Consider the following 26,521-nt stretch of genomic DNA (forward strand, 5'->3'; position numbering starts at 1 on the left):
GATACTATTTTAAAATTTTCTTGTCACGATCAATGGTTACAATCAATAGGAGTTTGAAACGGGTAACCTAGTTGTAACATTGTTAATCTCCAAGAAGTTCCGTTTTTATCCCGGTCGCGCATCGCTCCGCGGAGGTATCCGATAGTCCGCAAAGCATTCTTGTCACTACAAGTACCTCCATTTACTTCCGGGGTTGTTCTATTGAGGACAATGTCATTAGAAATACGGTTATAGGCAATACGAATTTGGCGAGGCGCGAATATACCTACTCGTAAAACATGACTAATCTAACGTTACGGATAGTAACTATTGACAATTAGTTCTGGTCGTGTGATTTTCAATGACTTCTAATATACATTCATAATTTTATATCTTCTAACTGTATGGAACAAAGTCAGACGCCGAAAAGTATTGCTTACGGGTATTTATAATCAGCAAACAGAGAACCATAAAGATAACACAAGCCGATAAAATCGTACTTATACTCTTCATCTTCTTCGTCTTCTTCATCATCCATGTTCAGTTCCATCCATGTTCACTTCCATATATGGAGTATCTTATTATCAAAAGAAGTTTCTGAGGTATCTCTACATGAGAGAGTACAGCTATTATCCTTGGCTCTACCCGACCGAGTTTCTCCAGGGTATGCTTGGCTACAATAGTTTAAAGACCAGAAGGAATGTGTATTTGATTACGCATTTTTATCGATTGTTGCGCGGTATGATCGATAATCCTGAAATTATCCGGAACATTGGTCTGTATGTTCCCGATAGTTACCTAAGACAGCGTCGACATAGATTGTTTCACATTCCTATACACAGGACCAATCTGCCGATGGTTATGCCTGTAGGAAGAGCTACCACTATGTTGAACAATATCTCATTGGATATTGATCTGTTCCATAAGTCTGAAGGAGTTTTCCGAAGCGGGATTCTTCTACACCTTAAGCAATAGTATTCTTGCTTTTTTTTTTTTTATCATATACGATTTAAATTTAAGTTTGTAATGCGTATGTTAATTATAAATAAATAAATTGAATTTAAATTGAATTGAATTAAATTGAATTGAATCATAAGTTGTCTGTAAACCATGTTTTTCTTATTTTTTCCCAACAGCACGTAAATATGTCATGACTAATATCTTTAATTCTGGATGTCACAAATGTTTTGTTTGTTTCATGATCAACATGCAGTGAAGTGTAATCTAAATGGCCCTTGAATTCGTTCAATTAACGAGGGGAGTAAGTACCCTGCGAAGCAAGAGGACCCTATAGTTTCTGAAATAATCCTGAAAAGTAATAATTCTTCTTCTTCTTTTATAGACCCTCAGGATCTGTCTGTGCCTCCGCCTATCGCTCTTGGGATGCTGCACCTCACGGTACCTTCCTTCTAACACGTGCTCCGGATATCAACGTTTCTTACGCGGTCTCGCAAAGTGTTTCCGGTAATTGATTGGAGAGTTCTCATCTGAGAGGTTCTGCTCTTACCTCGATTCCATAAGTGGCTATTGATTTAATAATTTGTAAAAATTACATCAGGTAGATGCCACGAATTTACGTCAATTTGTCAAGAGAGCGAAAAAGAGAAAGATAGTCCTGGTTCCAACCTTAATGTATGGAAGTGAAGCATAGAGTTGGAAAAAAAGGATGAAAGAAGACCGAATGCAGTAGAAATCTATCTATCGATCTCACAGGCGAATGTGCGGCAAAACGACGTGTGATAGATGTTCGAATGGTAAAAGGAAATAACGTAAGGCTGAGATAAGCAATAAGATAACATTAAATAAGATGTGTTGAGATGGCTGGGCATGTGAATCGAATAAGGGAAGAATGAAGAGTAAATCAAATTTTGAGCAAATCAAAATGTGGTTGTAATAGATGCAGAGGAAGACCGAGGAAAACTTAGCAAGATGAAGTATTTCGAATACTCGGGCGTGTTAAGGTAAGGAGTCGGAATAATTGGCAGGTATGTGTGAGGGGATAAATGTGGAAGAGGCAAAGATTTTTTGAAAATACAGATTGGTGTTGAGTTATATTCTTCTCTCTGTGAAGCAGCGCGATGGTAAGTTATTTAAAAAAATCATTTTGAACCTTTTTCAGATTAAAATTTAATTATTATTTGGTATATGTATTTCAAAATAATTACTGCGTACAAAATAATGGCGATAACGTAGTGACGTACATTCGCAGATATTATTTGAATAATATTTCTCCACTTAATTTCAAAGATTGTGCGCCGTAATTTGTTATTTTTTGTGTGGTTCGACGAACGGAATAATCAAATAAATAAGCACAGGTTGTGACTATGTTTTAAAATAATTAAATACTACACAATCAGCAAGATAGAAATGCCACAGCTTAGAGGTACAGGGCACTGGGTAGCAGCGGCGTTGTAAAACCAGCATCAAAGACAATAGGCTTTTGTTACGATGTTGGATTATTGGCTAATAATTTAATATAAAAAAATCACAAGACTACCGATAACATTCTTATTGAAATCTGTAGGGATCTTAAGGGAGATATTTAAGTTTAAACTTTAGATATTTGAATAAAATAAAAAACGTGCGTTCGCATACGTCATCAAATTTCCGTCATCGAACGTTTTATGACGTCATATGGTAATAGAGCTGTAATAGTAGTAGTATGGATTGTTTGTTTACCACTACACTACCATTTGTCTTTTACAAATATGAGGGCGGGGTGGGAGAGTGGATCATAGACATCAACAAATAAAGCCGTTAATCATTTAGCAATGACACCAACATTAAAATAACTCCATCGATTCTGTGACGTCATTCATTGCCAACTTATGAAAATAACGTTTTTTCGAAGGCGAATTTTCCAAAAAAAATGATGAATGAAAATATTAATGATATCGGCTGTTATAAACACAAAACGAGTCTATTACAATCCTTTATAGGTTGAGTATGTAAATTAGAAATTCCTCCCGTCTGACAAAGATCCATTAACATCTATGTTTACTGAGGAGCAGAAATCAAGGGGAAACTACTGCATTATCATTTCAAATAGAACCAACCAATCAAAATGTCAAGAATCAGAGGACAACGACGCAGAAGAAGAAGAAGAAGGCCCAATGTTATTCTTTATTGAAACAAATGGATCGAGCAAAAAGGAATTTCTGAGATATTCACAAACAATTAACCATTTCTAAAAGAAAAGCACGTTGTGAATAATTTACAAATATTTTTTTACATTATCTTTATTTTTGCTTCAATAAATTATTTCTGATTTCGACGGATTATTCTAAGATTACCTTTTCGATTGATAATATATTTTCTTAAGATCATCAATATAACAAACATATAAAAGCATGATTGTATTTCATCGATTTAATACTGAAGTAAAATTCAAATTCTCTGTAGATAATAATATACTGACACCCCATACGCATACTACCGTAAGCCACAAATGGACATTTTCTTGTTTTTTGTGTTTCGTATGTATTTCATTATCCGTATCATAAGTTACAACTCAATTGATTTTATTTTTTCTTGCATATCAAATACTGAGAATAATTAATATTCTCTATAGTTAATATACTGACAGCCCCTACGCATACTACCGTAAGCCACAAATGGACATTTTCTTGTTTTTTGTGTTTCGTATGTATTTCATTATCCGTATCATTAGTTACAACTCAGTTGATTTGATTTTTTCTTACATATCAAATACTGAGAATAATTAATATTCTCTATAGTTAATATACTGACACCCTTTACGCATACTTCCGTAAGCCACAAATGGACATTTTCTTGTTTTTTGTGTGTATTGTATGTATTTCATTATCCGTATCATTAGTTACAACTCAATTGATTTTATTTTTTCTTGCATATCAAATACTGAGAATAATTAATATTCTCTAATTAATATACTGACACCCCCTACGCATACTACCGAAAGCCATAAATGGACATTTTCTTGGTTTTTGTGTGTTTCGAATGTATTTCATTATCCGTATCATTAGTTACAACTCAATTGATTTTATTTTTTCTTGCATATCAAATACTGAGAATAATTAATATTCTCTATAGTTAATATTCAGACACCCTACGCATACTACCGTAAGCCACAAACGGACATTTTCTTGTTTTTTGTGTGTTTCGTATGTATTTCATTATCCGTATCATTAATTACAACTCAATTGATTTGATTTTTTCTTGCATGTTAAATACTGAGAATAATTCATATTCTCTATAGATAATTTACTGATGATAATATACTAATATGGGCTTGGCCATGTACTCCGCATGCCTCCTGAGAGCCTTAATCAAGCTTGCCTCTTTTACAAGGCATCAGGTTCGCGTCGCCCAGGACGACCACTGCTGACAATTCGTCAGCAGTTCTCGTCAGAACTTCGGGACGCGGATCTGACTTGGGAGGATGCAAGGGAGATGGCAGCCGACAGAAAAGCCTTTTGAAAAAAAGAGACAGTTAGGCCACCATATGCTCCACCGAGCAAATATGGTTTAATAATAATAATTTCTTGGATGCAAAACACTGTACGCGACTAGGTAAAAATATTCCGGACAACATATGTTGGATTCCCGAAAAATGTGGGTTACGATGGTATGCATAGGGGTTGATATGTCAGTAATATTTTATCAAGTTCTATTTTCGTTCTGTTTATTCCGCAAAATGTTAAGTTTATAATAACCCCGATAAGACGTGAGAGATGTGACAGCACACGACATAAAAACATTACAACAAAGCGTGAATAAAAAACATACGAGATAAATAATTTCATTTCGCGTTTCTTGAAATAAATCAATTAAATTCCATGTTTTATATTTACATATATATATATATATATATATATATATATATATATATATATATGTATATATATATATATATATATATATATATATATATATATATATATATATATATATATGTATATGTATATATATATATATATATGTATATATATATATATATATATATATATATATATATATACATATATACATATACACACACGAGTACATACTCGTTTGCCGTTTGGAGTTTGTTTGTAGTGGTAGTTGTAGGTTGTCTTAATTTTATTGTTTTTGATTTTTTGTTCGTAAATTGTAAAATCATAATTTGTCATATCCGCGTATTAATTTATAACATCATCATAATTACCTGATAACAGCAAGGTTTAAATGTTCCTTTGTTCAAAATCTTAAATGATAAAGTTGTTCACCGATTCCTTTTCAATAAATAAAATGGTTTTCCTTACAACATTAATTGAGATGAAGGGTTTTGTTTGGAACGCGAAGAAATTGACATTTCTAATCATGTGTCTTTCGAATATGAAAATATTGACGATTTGGATACCATCTTTGGTATAAAGAGTTTAATAATTTAGACATAAAACGAATCGTTACGACCGATTATTCGTTTTATGCCTAATTTTTAAGGATAGTGTTTTATAAAAAAAAAACTTTTTAAATTCTCGTCATTTACATTTTTATCGTACCTCCAATTTTCCAAAAATAATGCAACGGGAAAACTTCAAGACATTTAAAAATTATTAGGATATATTTTCATTGATTTTACAGAAATCAAAGGTTAAAAGTATTCCAGTAAATATGAAATGCTTAGAATACAAGTATATTGTGATTATTAATTTAAACTTTTGTTCAACGAGGTCTTATTAAAAATAATGTTAAGGCTGAAGGATGTGTTGTTTTTGCGATGGTATTCCGATATGTTCAAGGTGAAGTTATCATAATTAATTTAAAAGCGTTGTTCATTAATTAATATTACAATTGGAAATAAATATACAGAATTTGAGTGTAAATGAAACTAGAACTGTAATTACAATTAATTACACGAGCTCGATATATCTAGATCCGAATCGCGATACTTGATTATCAACAAACACATTATTTACATATGCACATAAATAACGTGTTAATTGTATTGTTATATTTTATTGTTGAAACTGACTAAAAATACAAACACGCAACTCTTCTCACTGTTTCTATCTGTTTTTATTTAAAAGTATTTCTGAAATAGCAACAAGAAAAAAAAACAAACAATATTATGAAAATAAATAATAAAAAAACAAAGTTAGTAACGCATACTCCTTTATTTATATGTTTATTTTTTACAGAAAAGTGTACAAAACTTCGGTAAATACTAGACAGCAAGTTAAGAAAGTATCATAATAACATATGAATACCAACCATAAAAAGCACCCTTATTCCAAATGTAATAATGAAAAGATTATTTTCAAAATTATGCAGAATTAAAATTGACGCTCTGGAGCAGTAAAAAGATAGAAAGATATTAGAGGTTGGCGTGGTAGCGCTTGTGCTGGATCAGGCCGGCGTGCACGTTGCTCGCGAAGTCCGGGTGCACCAGGTTGAAGTTGGCGACCACCCGCTCCTGGATGAAGAGCGCGGCGCCGCGCAGGTGGTCCACCACGTTGTCCACGAGCCGCTTGCGCGAGTACTCGTCCAGCACGCTGGTCCAGAAGACGCGCGGCTGCTCGTAGTTGTCCTCCGTGGCGCCGCTGTCGTAGCGGTCCACGTCCCCGGAGAGCGGCGTGCGCGGCTGCAGGCGCGCGGCGCGCGGGCACTCGGCCGGCCCGCTGAACGAGTTGGGGAAGTAGTTGGGCGCGCCCTGCTGGTTGTCCGTCAGGCACATGGGCCCGTCGCGCTGGTAGTTGCGCGGCGTCACGCTGTACGGGCAGTTCACGGGCAGCTGCAGGTAGTTGGCGCCCAGCCGGTGGCGGTGCGTGTCCGAGTACGAGAACAGCCGCCCCTGCAGCATCTTGTCGGGCGACGGCTCGATGCCGGGCACCAGGTGCGCGGGGCTGAACGCGATCTGCTCCACCTCCGAGAAGTAGTTCTTCGGGTTGCGGTCCAGCACCAGCCGGCCCGCGGGGATCAGCGGGAACTCCTTGTGCGACCACACCTTGGTCACGTCGAACGGGTTGAACTTGTGCGCCTCCGCCTCGGCGAACGTCATCACCTGGATGTAGAACGTCCAGCTGGGGTAGTTCTTGTTCTCGATGGCGTTGTACAGGTCCCTGATGCCGTAGTCGGGGTCGGTCGACGACAGCTCGGCGGCGTAGTCCGTCTGCAGGTTCTTGATCTTCTGGTCGGTCTTGTAGTGGAACTTGACGTAGTGGGCGTCTCCGTCGGCGTTGACCACCTTGAAGGTGTGCGAGCCGTAGCCGTTCATGTGCCTGTATCCGTCCGGGATGCCGCGGTCGGCGAACAAGATCATGGTCTGGTGCAGCGACTCGGGCCGCAGAGACAGGAAGTCCCAGAACATGTCCGGGTCCTTGAGGTGCGTGGCGGGGTTGCGCTTCTGGGTGTGGATGAAGCTCGGGAAGAGGGTCGGGTCGCGGATGAAGAACACGGGCGTGTTGTTCCCCACGAGGTCCCAGATGCCGTCCTCGGTGTAGAACTTGACCGCGAAGCCCCGCGGGTCGCGCACCGTGTCCGCGGAGCCGCTCTCCCCGCCGACGGTCGAGAAGCGTACGGCGATGGGGGTCTTCTTGCCGATAGAGTCGAACACCTTGGCGGCGCAGTACTTGCTGATGTCGTGGGTGACCTCGAAGTAGCCGAAGGCGCCGGCTCCCTTGGCGTGGACCACTCGCTCGGGAATGCGTTCCCTGTCGAAGTGGGACATGTCGTCCAGGAAGACGGTGTCCTGCAGCAGGGAGGGTCCCTGCGGCCCCACAGTTTGGATGGCGGTCTTCACTCCTACGGGACCACCGGCTCCGGTCGTTATGACACCTCCATTACCCTGAAATAGAGAAATCTTCATCAGTAATATTCAATGCCCATTTAGGACCTTTTTTTAAAAATTGAAAACCGTATGTTTTGAAAACTTAATTCACATTTCGTGGATTTGGTTTCCCAATTATCCGAGTCATAGAAAGTCTGTATTAAGAAACTATCCGATATATTAGAAAGTTTTAAGGACTGATGAATAATTTAATAGATTTACTATTCCGTACAAAAACGAATATATTTAATAGTTTCAAAATACACACATATATTATGCATTACACAAAAGATCTTGGCTATTTTTTTTGCATATTTTTTCTTTAGAGGCTAAAAAGGAGTAGTTATGATAAATTGAACACTATTATCACATCGGTAATTACTTGCGTAAAAATGCATATGCACGATGAGTACACACATTTAAGTTAATTAAACGTATTGAGGCAGCTAAACACAATGACGCGTGTAGCGGAGATAATAATTACGATTATAAATTACACAATATTGTAAATGTGTTGATTGTTCTAAAACCATATCCCTGTTGTCGTTTTATCATATTGGACTGAAGAATAGGGCTTTTATATTTACTGCATTTCATCGTCGTAATCAAGGTATCGCCCTGATCATGATATCATGTCATCATTATTTTGTGTATTAAAACAAAGCTTTTATTAAACAAAAAAGGTCAAGGAACTCACTTTATGCCAAGCTTTTAAATAAAAAAACAAATATTCAAATGTCATTTAAATATTAATTACAATAGCATATTTTATCCTTTTGACGAATGATATAAATATAGATTGTAATGACGTAAGCGCAAACATTATTTCGTCTTATTGATTTTGAAAATTAAAAAAAATATATTTGTGAAAAAAGGTGCCGGACAGCCATTCCCGCCGCGTTACATAAAAAAAGCACTGATTAAAAACATTGTTAACTTTGTGGCATGGTAAGTGTAGATTACAATTGTCCAGTGATGATGGAATGGTTGTTCCGGAACGGCTAGTTTTTAAGTGGTATTACATAAAATTAATGAAGAGAGTGTCACGCGATCTGTCTTACGACCCTGACGCTCTTCATGGGGAGATAGTTATTATATATAGCTCGAGTCACTTGCTCATAGAACTCGTATAAATTATTGGCGTACACCTTAAACAAGATTATACAAATCATGTATGTATTTAGTGAGGGCATTCCCTTTCCCTTATAGCAGAAACGTTCCTCAAGAATTAACAATAAATATGGGAGTCGAACACTGCAATATATCGTTCCGAACATATTTAATTTGTTGCCGACGGATGTTAGAGGTCAAAATAAAATATGGAACAAAGGCAAAATAAAGGAATGGGTAAATGATCAAGAGTTAATTTTATGAAAATTGTAAAATGTTTGTATTCTTAATTTTTTCTCTTTTTATGTCTATATTCGGTTAAAATCGTCAAAACAATAAAAAATGTATTAAAAAAGGACTCCACCGACAAGGCACACAAGGTGGCTTGGTGGGTCTCTGCAAAAAAAGTTCTAAATATGTATAAATTGTGATTTAAATAAATGTATACAAAATTTTTTTTAAAAAAAATCTAGATTCCTTCCACTAACGTCTTCTATATCCTAATGAATATAACATATCCCGAAATCAAGAGTTCATACTTAAATTAACACCGCGTCGGTTCAACGTGCCGCCCTATGCGCCATCGGGTGCAAGAAAATATACAACCCCCTAGCTAGAAAACCCATTTGCAGATAGTACATATAATAATAATAATACTTTTATAAATACTTTTAAAAATAAATAGAAATGTTGAAAATAAAACTTGTTATAACATAGTTTCGCCATGTTTGTGCGTGTCCGAGTTCCTGTGAATGTTAGTCAAATGTATTATCATACTTTGCCTGTTACTATAATGTACTTGGATTTTCACGGCCACACACTCAGCAGGCTACCTCATAAACATATCTCTTCCAGGGGGCATTAATAATAATAATAATAATAAAACCCTTATCCACACCAAATGGTGCATAGGGCACTGCGTCAAATAAACGCAGTGTTATCTTGATCGTTTACACATGAAGGAAAGGTGATCGGCCCTCCGCTTCAGGTACCAGTCCATCATGGTAATATTGAATAAATATTACAGTGAAAAATCACTTATACTTATTTTACCCCCCCTTGGGAATCGAACCCGGGACCTCCAGAACGGTAGCCGGGCGCGCTGACCAATACACTACGGAGGCGGACAAAAAGATAGTACATACACGGGTAAATCTAATACCTATATAAGTTTGACTAAAAATGAAAATATTTTATTAAGATGGTAATAAAATAGAATATTCCCGACAGCAATAACAACTCTGAATTTTAAATGCATCTATTTTACATACTTATTCAGCGAGTTCGAGGAACGTAAGACAATATCATACTATAAATGTCGTCTGAAAGTCATTCTCAAGATTGCGAGGAAAAAAATAACACACAAAACAAAAAAAAAACTAGAATTGGTCGCTGTATAAAATACGTGCATACTTTACGAAAATCTTAAAATGTTGATGTTTGTGTCGTCGCGTCGGTCACGTTATTTCGAAGACAGGTGTTGTAAATTTCATTACTTGCTTCGGCAGTCACTTTGTGGTAATTTCTACCCATTTTTACTTGGTAAATACCACTATTTAAAATTTATTGTGACACGATAATGCTAAATAAACAAAGTTACTAAATTTATTACAAAATAAAAATCTACACGAAAATATAGTTCACTCAAACTAGGTGACTTTTAACACTTTTTGTATTTGTTTTGCAATGGCATTTTTGTAATATTTATTGTGAAAATTATAATAAAAATACGACTTATGTTGGGGATTATATGGAAATTTCGTGGATTCTACATTAAATTTACATTTTTAAATAATAATAAAAAACAATCTGAAATCGTGAGTATTGGAAGTACAAAATACAAATTTGTATTCAAGATACACTGTTGCGTTCTGTTGTGAATAAACAATTATTTAAATATTTTCATTATACATGTATAGGTGTAACTCGTACAGTCAAAACAGATAAAAGAATATATGTATATTGGAAGCATTACTAAATTACTTAAATAATCCAATATTTCTACATTGTTAAATGGCAAGTGTATACGTGTAAAGATCAAAAGTTTTCAGCCGGATCGAGTACGAAAGGTATTTAAAAAAAGAAAATTATACGGACGCAAATATTTAGATTTTTTTCGACGAATTTTTACGATTTTTATTTTATACAAAGATACACAATATAAAAATGATGTTAAGAGTATACTCATCTTAAAGAAAGAGACGCATTCAATGATGATATTCATCATTTATTATTTTAACTGTGCGGACACATTAAGCCGAGACTTGCGGATCTCACTGCGTATTTTGTAGGCGATTGTAATTTTGGGCACAAATCAACGCCATGTTTGAATGCATACGACGCACGTTCGTACCTACACGTAGCTACTACTGAATTCTAAACGAGTGCGAAACTCCATAAACTTCCATTACGTGATAAACTTCGTACCTGGGTAAATACTCACTGCCGTGATGACCGCGACGATGAATATAGACATGATGACCCAAAACATTGGGCTTCAACGAAATAAAAGCTTGCGTGGTGCTTACATATTTGCCGGTGAGACTTTTTGAAGCAATTTGACATTACAAGAATATTAAGGATTATTAGAAACACCCCGCCTCCGTAGTGTAATGGTTAGCACGCTCGGCAACCGTTCTGGAGGTCCCGGATTCGATTCCGCGTCGTATGCATTCACACATGGCGTTGATTTGTGCCCAAAATTACAATCACCTACAAAATACGCAGTAAGATCCTCAAGTCTCCGGCTTAATGTGTTCGCGCAGTTTTTTTTTTTATTTTTATTTTTTTATTTTTTAAATTTAATATATAGGGTCCGCCATCTAAAGTTTTTTTTTCAACTAGTGCTTATTTCGTGAATGGTAACACTTAGCTCATGTCTGATTTGACAGATAATTAGTTTTATCCTTCCGCTGAGCGAATATGGTTGTGTATACGCTTGAACAACGCTGGGAAATATTGCGACATTACTTTGAAAATCATGGTAATGTTGCAGAATGTGTGCGAAAATTGCGTACGGTTTTTGGAAGAAGAGAAGCACCGTCAGCTCCGTATGTTCGTTATCTTGTGAAAAAAGTGAAAGAAACTGGCATCCTCATCGATAAACCAAAGCGTGAAAAGCCAAAAACAGTGCGTACACCCGAGAATATCGATGTTGTGGCAGAAAGTGTGCGTGAAGCGCCATCAACATCAATTCACCGTCGTTCTCAACAATTGAACATTTCGGAGACATCATTGAGACGAATTTTGCATAAAGACCTTGGTATGACGCCATACAAAGTCCAATTGGTTCAGGAGTTGAAGCCAACTGACCATCCAATGCGTTTTCGCTTCGCTGAGTGGGCCTGCGATCGACTTACAGAAGATGCCGATTTTGCCAAAAAAATCATCTTTTCGGATGAAGCTCATTTTGATCTTGGCGGGTATGTAAACAAGCAAAATTGTCGTATTTGGGGCACAGAAAACCCGCACGCATACATTGAAAAGCCGGTACACCCAAAACGAGTCACTGTTTGGTGCGGATTTTGGTCCAGAGGCATAATTGGGCCATTTTTCTTTGAAAATGAGCAAGGAGTGGCCGTTACAGTCAATGGCGATCGTTATCGGGCCATGTTGAACGGATTTTTGTTCACAAAAATTGAAGAGGAGGATATTGGCAACATTTGGTTTCAACAGGACGGCGCTACGTGCCACACAGCCGAAGCTACACTCGATGTTTTGCGCCCTGTTTTAAAAAAAAAAAGTTATTTGGCGGACCCTTTAGTTACATTTTTAAGTACAACATAATACAATTTCTAAACATTTATACATATGGCAAACTTATAGTTTTGGATTCGCTGTGCCTCTCCAAAGAAGAGACTGAGCTTTTGTGCTTGGAGAGGGACTTACACTCGAGGTTTAATATTTAAATAGTTAAAATAATAAATGATGAATATCATCTTTGAATGTGTCTCTTTCTAAGATGAGTATACTCTTAAGATCATTTTTAAATTGTGTATCCTTGTATTTCAAAAATCGTCAAAATTCTTCGAAAAAAATCAAAATATAATTGTTTTTTTCACACTAATATTTATTCAATAGTACCCTGGCTTGGTACCTGAAGCGGAGGGCACATCACCTTTCCTTCAGGTGTTAATGATAAAGATAATACAGCGTTTATATGATTCAATGCCCTTTGCACCGTAGGGGTGCAGATAAGGGTTTGAATATTTGAATGAATATTAAAAACACTCGTATTACATGATATTAACACGATAATTACGTGATACGAACCTAAAATTTCGACGTATCAAAAAAAAAGGTTGGAAAATCCGAATTTAATATAGTACATAAGTATAGTAAAATAAAATAAATGGCCAATTAAAGATTATATAGATCAGGAAAAACACGCATCATAGGTTTTACCAAAACGCGTCGCTATTTTATGTAACAAAAGCGTTAATAACCAAATGTGGATTTTTATTGACAAGCCATAAATAAGGTCGTGTTATATTTATATCTTATCAAATGTTAGATTTCCATTATTTCCCCAGTCATATAACTCTGTACTATTCTGATATCACACGGCTCATTATATAACATATCGACGGTTAATATGTTCACATGTTGGGAAATTCAATATACATATCGCTCACTCCTTTCAAGAACGTCATAAATCAAAATACTTGATTTTTCAGGAGAACGTCTTTAAGGTTTAAAAATATAACACAATGTATTAAAAATAAATATCAAGACACTTATTGAACTGTTTACTGTGCAACAGATCTTTTTAGGTAAAACCTGAAGGTATTTTCTCCATTTGAAAAATATTTAGTGTATTTGAAAAAAAATATTAAACAATACATTTTCTTCAAAATGCAAAAACAACACTCTCTGCCCTGTAGCGGGTAAATATTAAGTAAAAAACATGCCACTTTTGCTGGGATATGGTACATTTTCTGGGCATTCCGAAAACATGCACAACTGAAAATCGACGATTTTTGATTTATGACGTTCTTGAAAGGAGTGAGCGATATGATAATGCCCCCTGATAATTGTCCGCCTCCGTAGTGTAATGGTCAGCACGCTCGGCTACCGTTCTGGAGGTCCTAGGTTCGATTCCCAGGGGGGGTAAAATAAATATAAGTGATGTTTTCACTGTAATATTTATTTAATATTACCCTGGACTGGTACCTGAAGCGGAGGGCTGATCACCTTTCCTTCATGTGTAAACGATCAAGATAACACTGCGTTTATATGAAGCAGTGCCCTATGCACCATTTGGTGTGGATAATGGTTTTTATTATTAATTATTATTATTAATGCCCCCTGGAAGAGATATGTTTATGAGGTAGCCTGCTGAGTGTGTGGCCGTGAAAATCCAAGTACATTATAGTAACACGCAAAGTATAATACATTTGACTAACATTTGCAGGAACTCGGACACGTACAAACATGGCGAAACGATGTTATAACGAGTTTTATTTTCAACATTTCGAGTGTGTCCAAATACTATCTCCAATTATAGGAGTTATTTTTCATATTATTTTTTGAAGAATATGGAAATCTGGGCATTTACGGGGCTAACGACCGTCATAGGCTGGTTTACGTGATCACTTTACACACGTGCACAACATTCACCAATTCTACCCACACTACTCAAATTCTTGGAACTTCTATACATATGATTCAATTTCGAAACATATCACTATGATTCAATTTCGAAACATAGTGATTTGTTCAAGATAGATGTCTCTAGTGAAATTCTAGTGAATTAAAACACTATGTTTAGAATTTGAACAATATATATATATATATATATATATATATATATATATATATATATATATATATATATATATATATATATATATATATATATATATATATATATATATATATATATATATATATATATATATATATAAAGGGTCCGCCAAATAACTTTTTTTTTTCAAAAACAGGGCGCAAAACATCGAGTGTAGCTTCGGCTGTGTGGCACGTAGCGCCGTCCTGTTGAAACCAAATGTTGCCAATATCCTCCTCTTCAATTTTTGTGAACAAAAATCCGTTCAACATGGCCCGATAACGATCGCCATTGACTGTAACGGCCACTCCTTGCTCATTTTCAAAGAAAAATGGCCCAATTATGCCTCTGGACCAAAATCCGCACCAAACAGTGACTCGTTTTGGGTGTACCGGCTTTTCAATGTATGCGTGCGGGTTTTCTGTGCCCCAAATACGACAATTTTGCTTGTTTACATACCCGCCAAGATCAAAATGAGCTTCATCCGAAAAGATGATTTTTTTGGCAAAATCGGCATCTTCTGTAAGTCGATCGCAGGCCCACTCAGCGAAGCGAAAACGCATTGGATGGTCAGTTGGCTTCAACTCCTGAACCAATTGGACTTTGTATGGCGTCATACCAAGGTCTTTATGCAAAATTCGTCTCAATGATGTCTCCGAAATGTTCAATTGTTGAGAACGACGGTGAATTGATGTTGATGGCGCTTCACGCACACTTTCTGCCACAACATCGATATTCTCGGGTGTACGCACTGTTTTTGGCTTTTCACGCTTTGGTTTATCGATGAGGATGCCAGTTTCTTTCACTTTTTTCACAAGATAACGAACATACGGAGCTGACGGTGCTTCTCTTCTTCCAAAAACCGTACGCAATTTTCGCACACATTCTGCAACATTACCATGATTTTCAAAGTAATGTCGCAATATTTCCCAGCGTTGTTCAAGCGTATACACAACCATATTCGCTCAGCGGAAGGATAAAACTAATTATCTGTCAAATCAGACATGAGCTTAGTGTTACCATTCACGAAATAAGCACTAGTTGAAAAAAAAAACTTTAGATGGCGGACCCTATATATATATATATATATATATATATATATATATATATATATATATATATATATATATATATATATATATATATATATATATATATATATATATATATATATATATATATATATATATATATATATATATATATATATATATATATATATATATATATATATATATATATATATATATATATATATATATATATATATATATATAAGATCAAAGAATTTGAGTAGTGTGGTAGTCAATCATGGGTAGAATTGATGAATGTTAAACGTGTGTAATTTGATCATTTAAACCAGCCTATGACGGTCGTAAGCCCCGTAAATGCCCAGACATCCATATTCTTCTTCATCTATGTTGAGATGTCAAAAAATAATATGAATTTATTAAAATAAAATGAATACTTGTACTATTCCAGTTACGAAATTCCACATTTGTAAATTAAAGAAATACCTGGAAGAGGGAGGGGAGGGAGGATTAAACCTTTATCCGCACCCCAATGGTGCATAGGGCACTGCATCATATAAACGCTGTGTTATCTTGATCGTCAACACACGAAGGAAAGGCGTTAATGTATGTATTCAATATTACCAGTCCAGGGTAATATTGAATAAATATTAAGAGTGAAAAAATCACTTCAAAACCCGGGACCTCCAGAACGGTAGCCGAGCGTGCTGACCATTACACTACGGAGGCGGGCGTTAATTTACTCGTTCTAAAAATAAAGCATACAACGGCCCAATTTTAAATTTAAATATAAGAATAAATGAATACCTAAAGGTAAGCCAGCTTGAAAAGTCGCCCCCACTAAACGTGTTCAGAGCGAGCGCGTGTACTTTGAAATGTGATAATGTACCTTTGTTATTGGGCATTATACGTTTAACCCATTGGCTAACAGAATCCGATGTATCGGGTTTAGGTAAGCGAGAAATACCGGATCCGTCGGATCTGACGTCATGATTTATAAAAGTATCAGGTACATTTTAAACAGCATGTTAGGGATTCCTTCAGGGTTATATTATGTTTTTTTCCAACAAGTTATGCGTCAATATTTAGAATTATATATTCAATTACTACAATTAGTTGTAACATTACAAAAATTTAAGTTACAAAAATACTTGAAGCGAAACGAGAAAAACAAAGTACATTAAACTAATTTTGATTCCGCGAAAATAAAGTTGTCTAAAGCTGTGATATTCTTCATATAGATATATATTTTTACGTATCAGGGTTTATCAACAATATGCAATAAATTAATACAAATATAATATGTACGAGTACATTTGGTACCTAAAAATATATAACTCACATCCCTGCTCTATTCATTTCAATACCGGATATCGTCATTTGGACGGCGCAAAAAGGTGGACACTAAGCGAGCAGCATTTACTTGTTAGTCGATTTTTTTAAAAAACGTTTCACGCATTTAGTTAACTAAACTCAGAGAGATATTTTCATCATGAAACAATGGAACAGTGTTTGTAAATTATCAAACACATTTTACTATTGAATTATTTATGTTTGAATCGCGGTATTTCTGGCATAGTAACCCAGAAATCCTGGTAGCCGAAGGGTTCGTTTTGTATCAGTTCAGTTTGCGCATCCGCCGATCACCGACACAGCAGTAAACAGCTATGGGTACAAAACCGTCACGCGTGTAGTCAGTGTTTTCACTCAGCAGACCTATCTGCCTTGCACGAGCGCTGGAAATGATCTATGGCAGGCACTACTTGGCTAACTCTAATACACACAATACTTTATTTACTTACGAATTTTTTAAACACTTTCCTCAAATACCACGCAAATTTGTACTACTAGCAAAATATGCGCATTTTAACAAAAACATTCATATTTTATGTACCGATCGTTCGAATATTATGATTTTTTTCAATGAATACGGTTTAAAATAATATTTTTGAATTAACAAGTGGCAGTTGAAATTATGCGCAAAAAGTGTCGTATTGTGATTCATTATAGAAACAATTCGAATTGTTGAAAAATATTCTCTTCAAAATGTAACATTTTAATAATAGTGCTTATTTATTTTATTTTCGTAGTAAATATCATTTTTGAATAAATAGTTCAACTTTGAAATGGATGTAGTGATTTGCGTAATTGAGAGAATTATTTCCAGTCCGTAGGGTAGAAAAACCGACCAATCGGTGTCTGGTCGTTTACGGTTGGCAGCGAAAAGTCGACTGGTCGGCTTTTGGTAGTTAATGTGTTATTATCACGTCGAGCTGTGATTTGGAGTAGGTGCTTGTTTGCATCTATTTGCAGCACTTTCTTTAACTTTCTTTTTATAGGTACAACGTTAGCCCAAGTGTTATCAATTGCTACATAAAAAATACATCGTTGTTTCGATAAGGTTCGTGACGAGGTTTTATTTTAAGAAGCGTCTTGGAACGATTCAATATTATCTATCATTAAAAAAAATATTAGTTAAGGCCAGGGGTCGGCAACGTGTGGCTCGCGAGCCACATGTGACTTTGTAAGCAATTTGTGTGGGTCTTTATTTTTCATATTATTAAAAAAATAATAATAAATAAAGCATTTTATATCGTGTCACGAAATATTTTTTTGATTCTTATAACGAGTAACAGAGAAAGGGCAAGTCTCATTTTCAAGACATTCACTTGTGAGACGGGACTTCCGCGGCTTGGAAAGGAGTTACCAAGAGGACCCTCACTTCTGCTCGGAAAAAAATGGCCAGAGTGTTGTCGAATGTGATTTCGAAACAGTACCTGTGGAGTCTACAGTCAACGAAATTGTGTCATTGGCCAATATCATGGGAGTTGAGGTGGATAACAACGATATTGAAGAGCTTTAGCATTAGAGAAGTAGCGGAGGAACAATCTTCTAGCACAATAAAAGAAATGCTGAAAGCATGGGAAACTGTTGAATCTACATTAAGAAACATCACCCTAAAAAGGAGGTGGCTATTCGTGTTACAAATATATTCAATGATAATGCTGTGACACATTTTCGCTGAAATTTGAAGCGTCGGCAAAAACAAACGTCTTTAGACAGTTTTCTAGTTAAAAAAGATTAATTATAAATCTATTTAATTATATTGCTTTCTCTCTATCTGGCATTATTGTTTCTCTCGTTCGATATTTCTTTTTTTAATAGAAACTGCCAGTGCTGGGAATTACGCATTTTCGGCACAAATATATCACCCGCTTACACAAGACCACAAGTCAATAATTTGATTACGGCTATTCGAAACTCCAGTTCATAATATTACATTTCTTTCTTTAAGGGAAAACTTGGCGAATAGTTTTACGAATTAAACCTAAAGTTCCACTGCATTTTAGATGAGGAATATTCTGGAATCTTCCTCATCTAATATGATCTCATCTAACATCTAACAATTCAGAAATCTGGTTTTAACTGTTCTGACAGAAAACATTTTTGCTGGAAACAAGATCCAACCAACATATGGCGAACATTTGTTACGTTTTTAATTTATTAAGATTTTTTTAAATATGTATGTAATTATAAAATTTCGGGCAGCATGGCATTTCATTGTGGGTAGAGATACATCCAATATAGAATAAAACTGATTTGTTTCCTTGGATTCGAGTTTTTTACTAACATTTCTTGGAAAAACTGCATTTTATATTATAAAATAACTAAACAGTTTTTTCCACATATATTTTATTTGACCAGTGATTGGGTTTCGTCGTTACCGACATCATCAGATCGGTAGGAGGCTAGACAAAATTCTATGCTATATTCACAACAAGGCAGGGGTTGAGAATTCCTACCACAATCAACAATGATATAAAATAATGGTTTTCCACCCCTGCCTTGTTGTGTATATAACATAGAATTTTGTCTAGCCCCCCACCGGTTTGATAATGTCGATAACGATGAAACCTGGTCACTGATCAAATTAATTAAATGTGGAAAAAATGTGTAGTTGTTATTTTATTATATAATCTGTTTCCGATGATGCATTTTCCGATATTCCCCGAGAACGCCTTTTTAGTGTAAATTTGTTTTCTGGTATTGCAAAACTGGGATTCGAATCATGGAATGGTAACAATATTGTACACGATCGCATATAAAATGAAATCCGCATAATTATTTAGTATCTTTAAGTATTATTCGGCACCAAATATTCCTGTACTAGAGTTGCGTCATTCGGCTGAGTATTTCTCGTTGGAGTATTTTATAAAACTTTTAGCATAGCGTATTAGGAAAAAACCTGTTTCATTTGCCTAGCACAAAGCGATGTATTCTGCTTGAATGTATTGCTATAAATACATTGTGTAGCTATAGGTTTGTAGGCATCAATAATGAATGTTGTTATGCACGATGTCTACCAGTGGCCGATTTACGAGGCGCGCCCAGCTAGACGATTTCCTTAACTCTTCAATGCCCGTATTCGAGAGATTTCTTGAAATAACAAAAGTTTTTTATCTGAAAAAGTTAACTTATTTATTGATTTGACGTTTGATTTGTAGAACTCCATTTTTATTTACGCATTGATGGTTAAATCGAACACAGATTTTTTCAGTCAACTAAGTTGTATTTTATTGTTTAAAAACACATCAAAATTAATATTGTGACCATTGTTTCGCCTAGTTATGGCATTTTCAAACGAATGTTGAAAAAACACAGAATATTTTAGTGTACTAAGTTGTATTTTATTGTTAAAAAACACATAAAAATTTATTTTGTGACAATTGTTTCCCCTAGTTATGGCATTTTCAATTTTGTGTGTTTTTCCAAACCAGCCTATGACGGCCGTAAGCCCCGTAAATGCTCAGACTTCTATATTCTTCTTAAACATAAATACTGTTTTTTTTTGTTTTGGTGGACGAATATTTTTTTTCGGTTGCCAGCGCGAGACTCGAACCCCGGTTCGACTCTCGCGCTGGCAACCGAAAAATTTCGACTCGGTTGACGCCGCACCACATCATAACTGGACATCTTAAGGCCCCGTATTCGATAAATCGCAACTTAATTTGAAAAAAAAAAGTTTTTATGTTTTTCCAAATAAATATATAGTTTTGAAAAGAAAAGAGTTATTGAAAGGTAAGGAGTTAATTTTTTTTTCATTATGTATATTTTAAAAAACAAAAAAAAAACCCAACATGTAATCTAAAAACAATTGGGCGTGAACTGACGTCCGGCTCTCGGCGCTGCCGGACGCGCAAACTGAATTCTATTATTGCGAGTAAGGCCATAATGAAATCGCGAAAAAGAAATAAAAAAAATTAAAATCTGTAAATTTTAAGTAAATTGAATTTGGTTGTTTCATTATCTACCTACATATGTAACCTTAAGGGGCTCGTACACATTAGCGAAATATAAGTTACACAAGCTAATACATGTACGGGTATGCAACTCCGAGTACCCTATCATCCAACCTAGAATCTGGAGCGCGGGAGTGTAGAGTTACATAGTAGTAATATTTTAGTTGATTTGTCCGGTTGAGAAAATTAGACAATTCTCGCGACGGTAAGTAAACGGCGAATGAGACTTGTACGCGTACATGTGTAACCTCGCCAAACGTGGAAAATACAGCTAAAAAATATAATAAAACAAACAAGATATTCAAATCTCTTTATCGTTTCAGTGCAAACAGATTATATAAGTTTATCGCAAATAAATAAAATGTTTGTTAATATTTCCGACGTATATAGGTGTTAGTATATCGATAAAAATAATCTGACATGTCGACAATAACTGATATATTCCAATATAATTGACGAGAGATATAATGAGAGTTATGTAACAAAAGTCAAATGTCATTTGAAATAACGCAATCAACGTGATACAGTGTGAGAAAATAATAATAGCATGCAACAAAGCTTCGCGTATGAACATAAAAATATAAGATAGCAAAATATCGTGCTAAAAATAAATTAAAAATGTATTTCGGACCCATATCAATAATGTAAAACAGCGTACTGAGACTCACAACAAATGTTCATATCGCTCACTCCTTTCAAGAACGTCATAAATAAAAAATTGTCAATTTTCAGTTGTGCTTGTTTTCGGAATGCCCAGAAAATGTACTATATCCCAGAAAAAGAGGCATATTTTTAACAGGGCAGAAAGTGTTGTTTTTTTCATTTTGAAGAAAAGGTACTGTTTGATTTTTTTTAATATACCAAATATTTTTCAAATGGAGAAAAAAACATCAGGTTTTACCTAAAAAGATCTGTTGCACAGTAAAAAGTTGCTTGATATTTATTTTTAATACATTGTATTACATTTTCAAACTTTAAAAACGTTCTCCTGAAAAAAACAAGTTTTTTTATTTATGACGTTCTTGAAAGGAGTGAGCGATATATATTCAGAGTATATTTAAAAAAAAATATTGTTTGCGCGATATTTTTTATATCGCTCGCGATAAAGCAAAACATATTTCGTAAGCCACTTAATTAAAACATACAGGGTGGACAACAAACTGCGTAGAATCTAAATTGTCACATTTGGTTAAATTATATGTATCAAAAATAAATCAGGATATTACGCATTTTTTGCATCCCTTGTAAGTTTTGTTAACAATTGGCTCCAGATATTGCTTTATCGCGAGCGATTTCTACATGTGATTAATTTTGCATACCAGGATGTTGGATGCGATGTTGGAATTCTTCAGTGGAACTGTATTGGAAATTCTTAATATTGCCTATAAAGCTCTCATTCATGTATAGTACACATGTGTATGTATGTACCTAAATATATAATACATGCGGTGATCACAAATAATCTGCAAGAAAAAGTAATGTTAAATGACCCAAATTGCTATACTCCTATCAGATTTATACAAATTTGCCGATTTCTACTGATTACTATTGTTATGGGGGATTTTACAATAATCAGAAGTAGAAAAATATTCATTAAAAATATAATTTTTAGCAGTAATGTGATTTTTATACTCTTTAGGGATCCTTCTTGGTAAAAATACGGAATGTTTTTATGCCAATGAAAGGAGACGGCGTTTGACGTTGAATGCATCGAAACACGCGTCATTATAAAGTCGTGTAATTTAAAGGATCTGTATCCTAAGATCCTCGACTCAAAATGTGTATTGGCAAACTTAAAAAACTAAAATTTATCACCAAGTTGTCCCGTTGTATGCGCGTTTGTGAAAAAATCTGGCGTGATTATGAAATTTTACTGGTCAATTAGGTTAACGGCAAAAAAATGCCTATTCATGATGAGGAGGTTGTATGATAAGTTTTTTTTCAATAATCTGATCACTACATAATGCCTAGCTACAACGACAAAAATGAGTGATGATCATATATGTAGTTACATAGTATGTGTATCGAGGTACGCGAGTCTTAATATCCCAAGAATATAAATATGCGTTTAGTGTTGAAATGGTTATATTAAAATTTGCGTGCATTTACTAATCAATAATAAAATAAAAACAAATCAAATATTTAACCACAAGGCACTAAGAACAGGATGTAAGACGCCCGTATATCTATTTATTGGTTGCCACAAAGCAGCCAGGGGCCAAAAATCATTCAGATTATCGTCAGATAATAAAAAATACACCAATGGTGAAATGAACGATATTATTTACGTTGACAATAATATTAATCATGTACAAGGTACAAGTTTAAATGTATTTTGTCGTTTGAACACAGGTTTTATAGGGATTCTCACGTCTCGTCGCTATTTGTAATACATAGTAAAAGGTTAGCGCTAGTGCTGTTGAATAGTAATGCGTGTTTATGGCTGTAAGCGATAATCTGGTAAAGACCGAAATAAACTTTTTGGACAATAGGTGTGTGCACGTTGAACTTTACACTAAGTTAGAATTATACTTTGTAATTCGTTTCTACTAGGTAACCGACACATTCCCATACACATAATGATAATACATAAATGCTTTTATATGTGCTTTAACTCGGGATGGAGCATTAATCGTTTTTGTATTGAAGTAGATGGAAGTATGATCATCCCAGGGCTTGCGACCTGCATTTGCATTGCATTTGGCCGGCTTAAGTGATCATTTTATACACGCGAGTAACGTTCACCATTCCGCCCATTATATGGCCAATTAATGCTACGGGTTATTTATTCATTTTCAAACGCAAGACGCAACTCGAAGTATGAAATAGACTGTAGTTAAATTAAACACTAAAACGGAGTCAAATCCGATAAATATGTAATATAAATTAATTTGCTGATTTAGTAGTTGGATAAACGCTCGACTGCGAAGCTGGCGTCGGAAATTCGGTTCCCGCCACTTGCGCAATGAATCGATGTGTGGTGGATGTTTGTGATGTATTTCTCATATCTCGCTTGTCCACCCTTTCTTTCCAACTGTTTGTAGTTGGATTGTACCGATGCATTAAAATAAACAAAATAAAAATTCTACTTTGTATAAATAAAAATATACGATATATTTTTATTTATACAAAGTAGAACTTTCAGATACAATAGCAAAAAATATGTTTCTTTAAATTATCTAAATCGAAACAAATCATACTTGTTTTGTTATATTTAAAATACGTTATAGTCAGGTAAGTGATGTAAAAAATGATTTAGAGACATCCGCAATTTTTCCTTACTACAACAATATACTTTTTCTTTATACCTTTGAGCACAACAGATAGAATTAATATTACTTATGCCAATTGCCTGCCAAATACATACATATATTCACGTATTTTAATTTGCGAATATTATACCACGTTTATACTTTAAAAGATAACACTGTTTAAAAAAACACATTAAGAAAGTCAATAATTAAGCGATAAGACTTATCAGACTAAATGAAAATACCGAGTTTAAAAAGAAATATTGTGTACAGTATTATTTATCATCTCTCAAGAGGATTTTTTCTTCCCAATGCCATTTTTTATGTGCCGAAAGAGTTTGAGTTTATATAACGCGCAAAGAGGCTTCATAGAAAAAAGGACCTTATTTTAACATTACACTTTACTTTATTGAAGTCAAAACATTTTTTTAAATGAAAGTTATAATAAAATTAGTATATTTCATCATAAAAAATCACAAAAAATCTTGTTTGATAGAAATTCTAAAATTAGTGGATGAAACGCTACCATATTATAAATCCTGATAAAAAATAGAGTTTCAACGTTGATAACAAATTTTATAAAGTGTGTCTATTTTTCACGTTAAAACGAATACCTTGGTCGGTTGGATTATTTCTAAAAAATTCATTTAAATTATTTGAAACAAATAAATATTTTGTTTGCAACTAGCAAAAAATATTTTCTACATCAGAGAAAAACTGGACACGTAATCTCGCGACTACACATTTGTTTTTTTTATGGTATAAAAATCGTTTACGTCGATTCAAAGATATTAACAGATAGTGTGTGCATAAATAAAAATAAACGTAGTTACTACACTGTATCAGAATAGGGAGATAAAAAATCCAACGAAATATTCAAATTTTATTTCATTTGACCCGAGAGTTCAAAATTACCCAGATTGATTCTACTGCTTTGCATATAAATAAGCAAGTGGTCGAGAGTCCAACATGGAAATGAGCATGCAAAATACAAAGATAATATAGCAGGACTTGTTTATAACAAGTTAGATAGTAAAACTATTCGATTTAGGATAATTAATACCACCACTAATGAGGATATGCAAAATTTGATTATTAAATTTAAAAAAAAAAACAAGTTGCCAACCGAGATCTTTAAGCGTAGCAACGCTGATAATAATTAATTACGATTTTTTTAAATACAAAATTTGTTTAATTACTAATTAATTAGGATTTTAAAATAAAAATTGGATGGGGTCGCAAAACAGAGGGTTAAATTTTGCTGATGTTTATGTAAATTATTAAGAATCTTACCTTAACAGATTTGTTGTAGTTGACCAATTGGTCGGCGGCTGGACTTCTTCCGACCATGTTTATCGCTAGCGCTGCTAATTATCTTGTAATACAACAATCCAACGCGACGCGTAAAGGAATGCAAGACAAACGTCAAAACCTTCCTTATATACACTTGTTATTATCGAGCAAAGGTTATCTATGCAAACAGTCCTACCAACATTTTTTATCTTGTTTCTGGTGCTCCCAGATAAGGTGTAGTTTTTTTGTCGTTAGGTCCGGTAGCACTTACAAAAAAAACAACGAATACACTTCGACAAAATTATCTGCACAACGGAAAAAAAATAAACTAACATCATTCTCATACATTTATGGATTTTTAGCATGGTCAAAATCATTTTTGTAAACAAAAAAGATGACGGTAGTAGCGGTCGATTCTTCGATAAGCTTGTCAAAGTGTATTTTTTTTTAAACGATGTTCAAAACTAACCAACATAGAACCTTTTATGGGCAAAAGAAACGGGGTATGATGTATAGAATCTACCTATTTATTTTAAAAATAATTCTCGATTATGAATAAACAATTATTGTTTTTATTTAATAGACGTTTGGGTCCATTCCATAAACACACTTTTCCGCGCAATGCGTGAGGTGGGTGCTACGTTACAGCTATCGTGGACAATTTTTAAAAAAGAACCATTTGTTTTGTGCCAAAACTTTTGATGTTATGAGATCTCTTCTGTCTCACTCACGACTTTAGAGGTTTACTCTTGTCAGAGAATTTACATCCACCAAACTTATCACACAGTAAAGCAGACAGGCGCCGTGGCATAGTTAGGTAGATGTACGACTGAGATACTGGCATTGTGGGTTTGATTCCCGCAAATTGCAAAATAAAGTAAAGAAATGTTGATCGTCAGTTGGTCTGGGACCTATCATTGTTATCCTGACTATCCTACCTGCAGACAAGCCTCTAAAATAGAGACTTTGCGGATTATTCCTTCAATGAAAAAGCGTCTGAA

At 34.8% G+C, this 26,521-nt stretch overlaps 1 protein-coding gene across 1 annotated transcript; it reads right to left on the reverse strand.

Moving 5' to 3' along the window:
* Positions 1–6,079: 6,079 nt before the first annotated feature.
* Positions 6,080–25,640, reverse strand: LOC148308667 (catalase-like). The gene is made up of 2 exons (XM_088261341.1): positions 25,521–25,640; positions 6,080–7,768 (listed from the first exon to the last, which is right to left on the reverse strand). The coding sequence occupies exons 1-2, from the start codon at positions 25,575–25,577 to the stop codon at positions 6,299–6,301; spliced, it is 1,527 nt and encodes a 508-aa protein (XP_088117467.1). The 5' UTR covers positions 25,578–25,640; the 3' UTR covers positions 6,080–6,298.
* Between the last annotated feature and the right edge of the window lie 881 nt (positions 25,641–26,521).

This window comes from Brachycentrus maculatus, unplaced genomic scaffold (assembly GCF_059751285.1).
Source record: "Brachycentrus maculatus isolate JH-2025_06_01 unplaced genomic scaffold, ASM5975128v1 h1tg000153l, whole genome shotgun sequence".
NCBI lineage: Eukaryota > Metazoa > Arthropoda > Insecta > Trichoptera > Brachycentridae > Brachycentrus > Brachycentrus maculatus.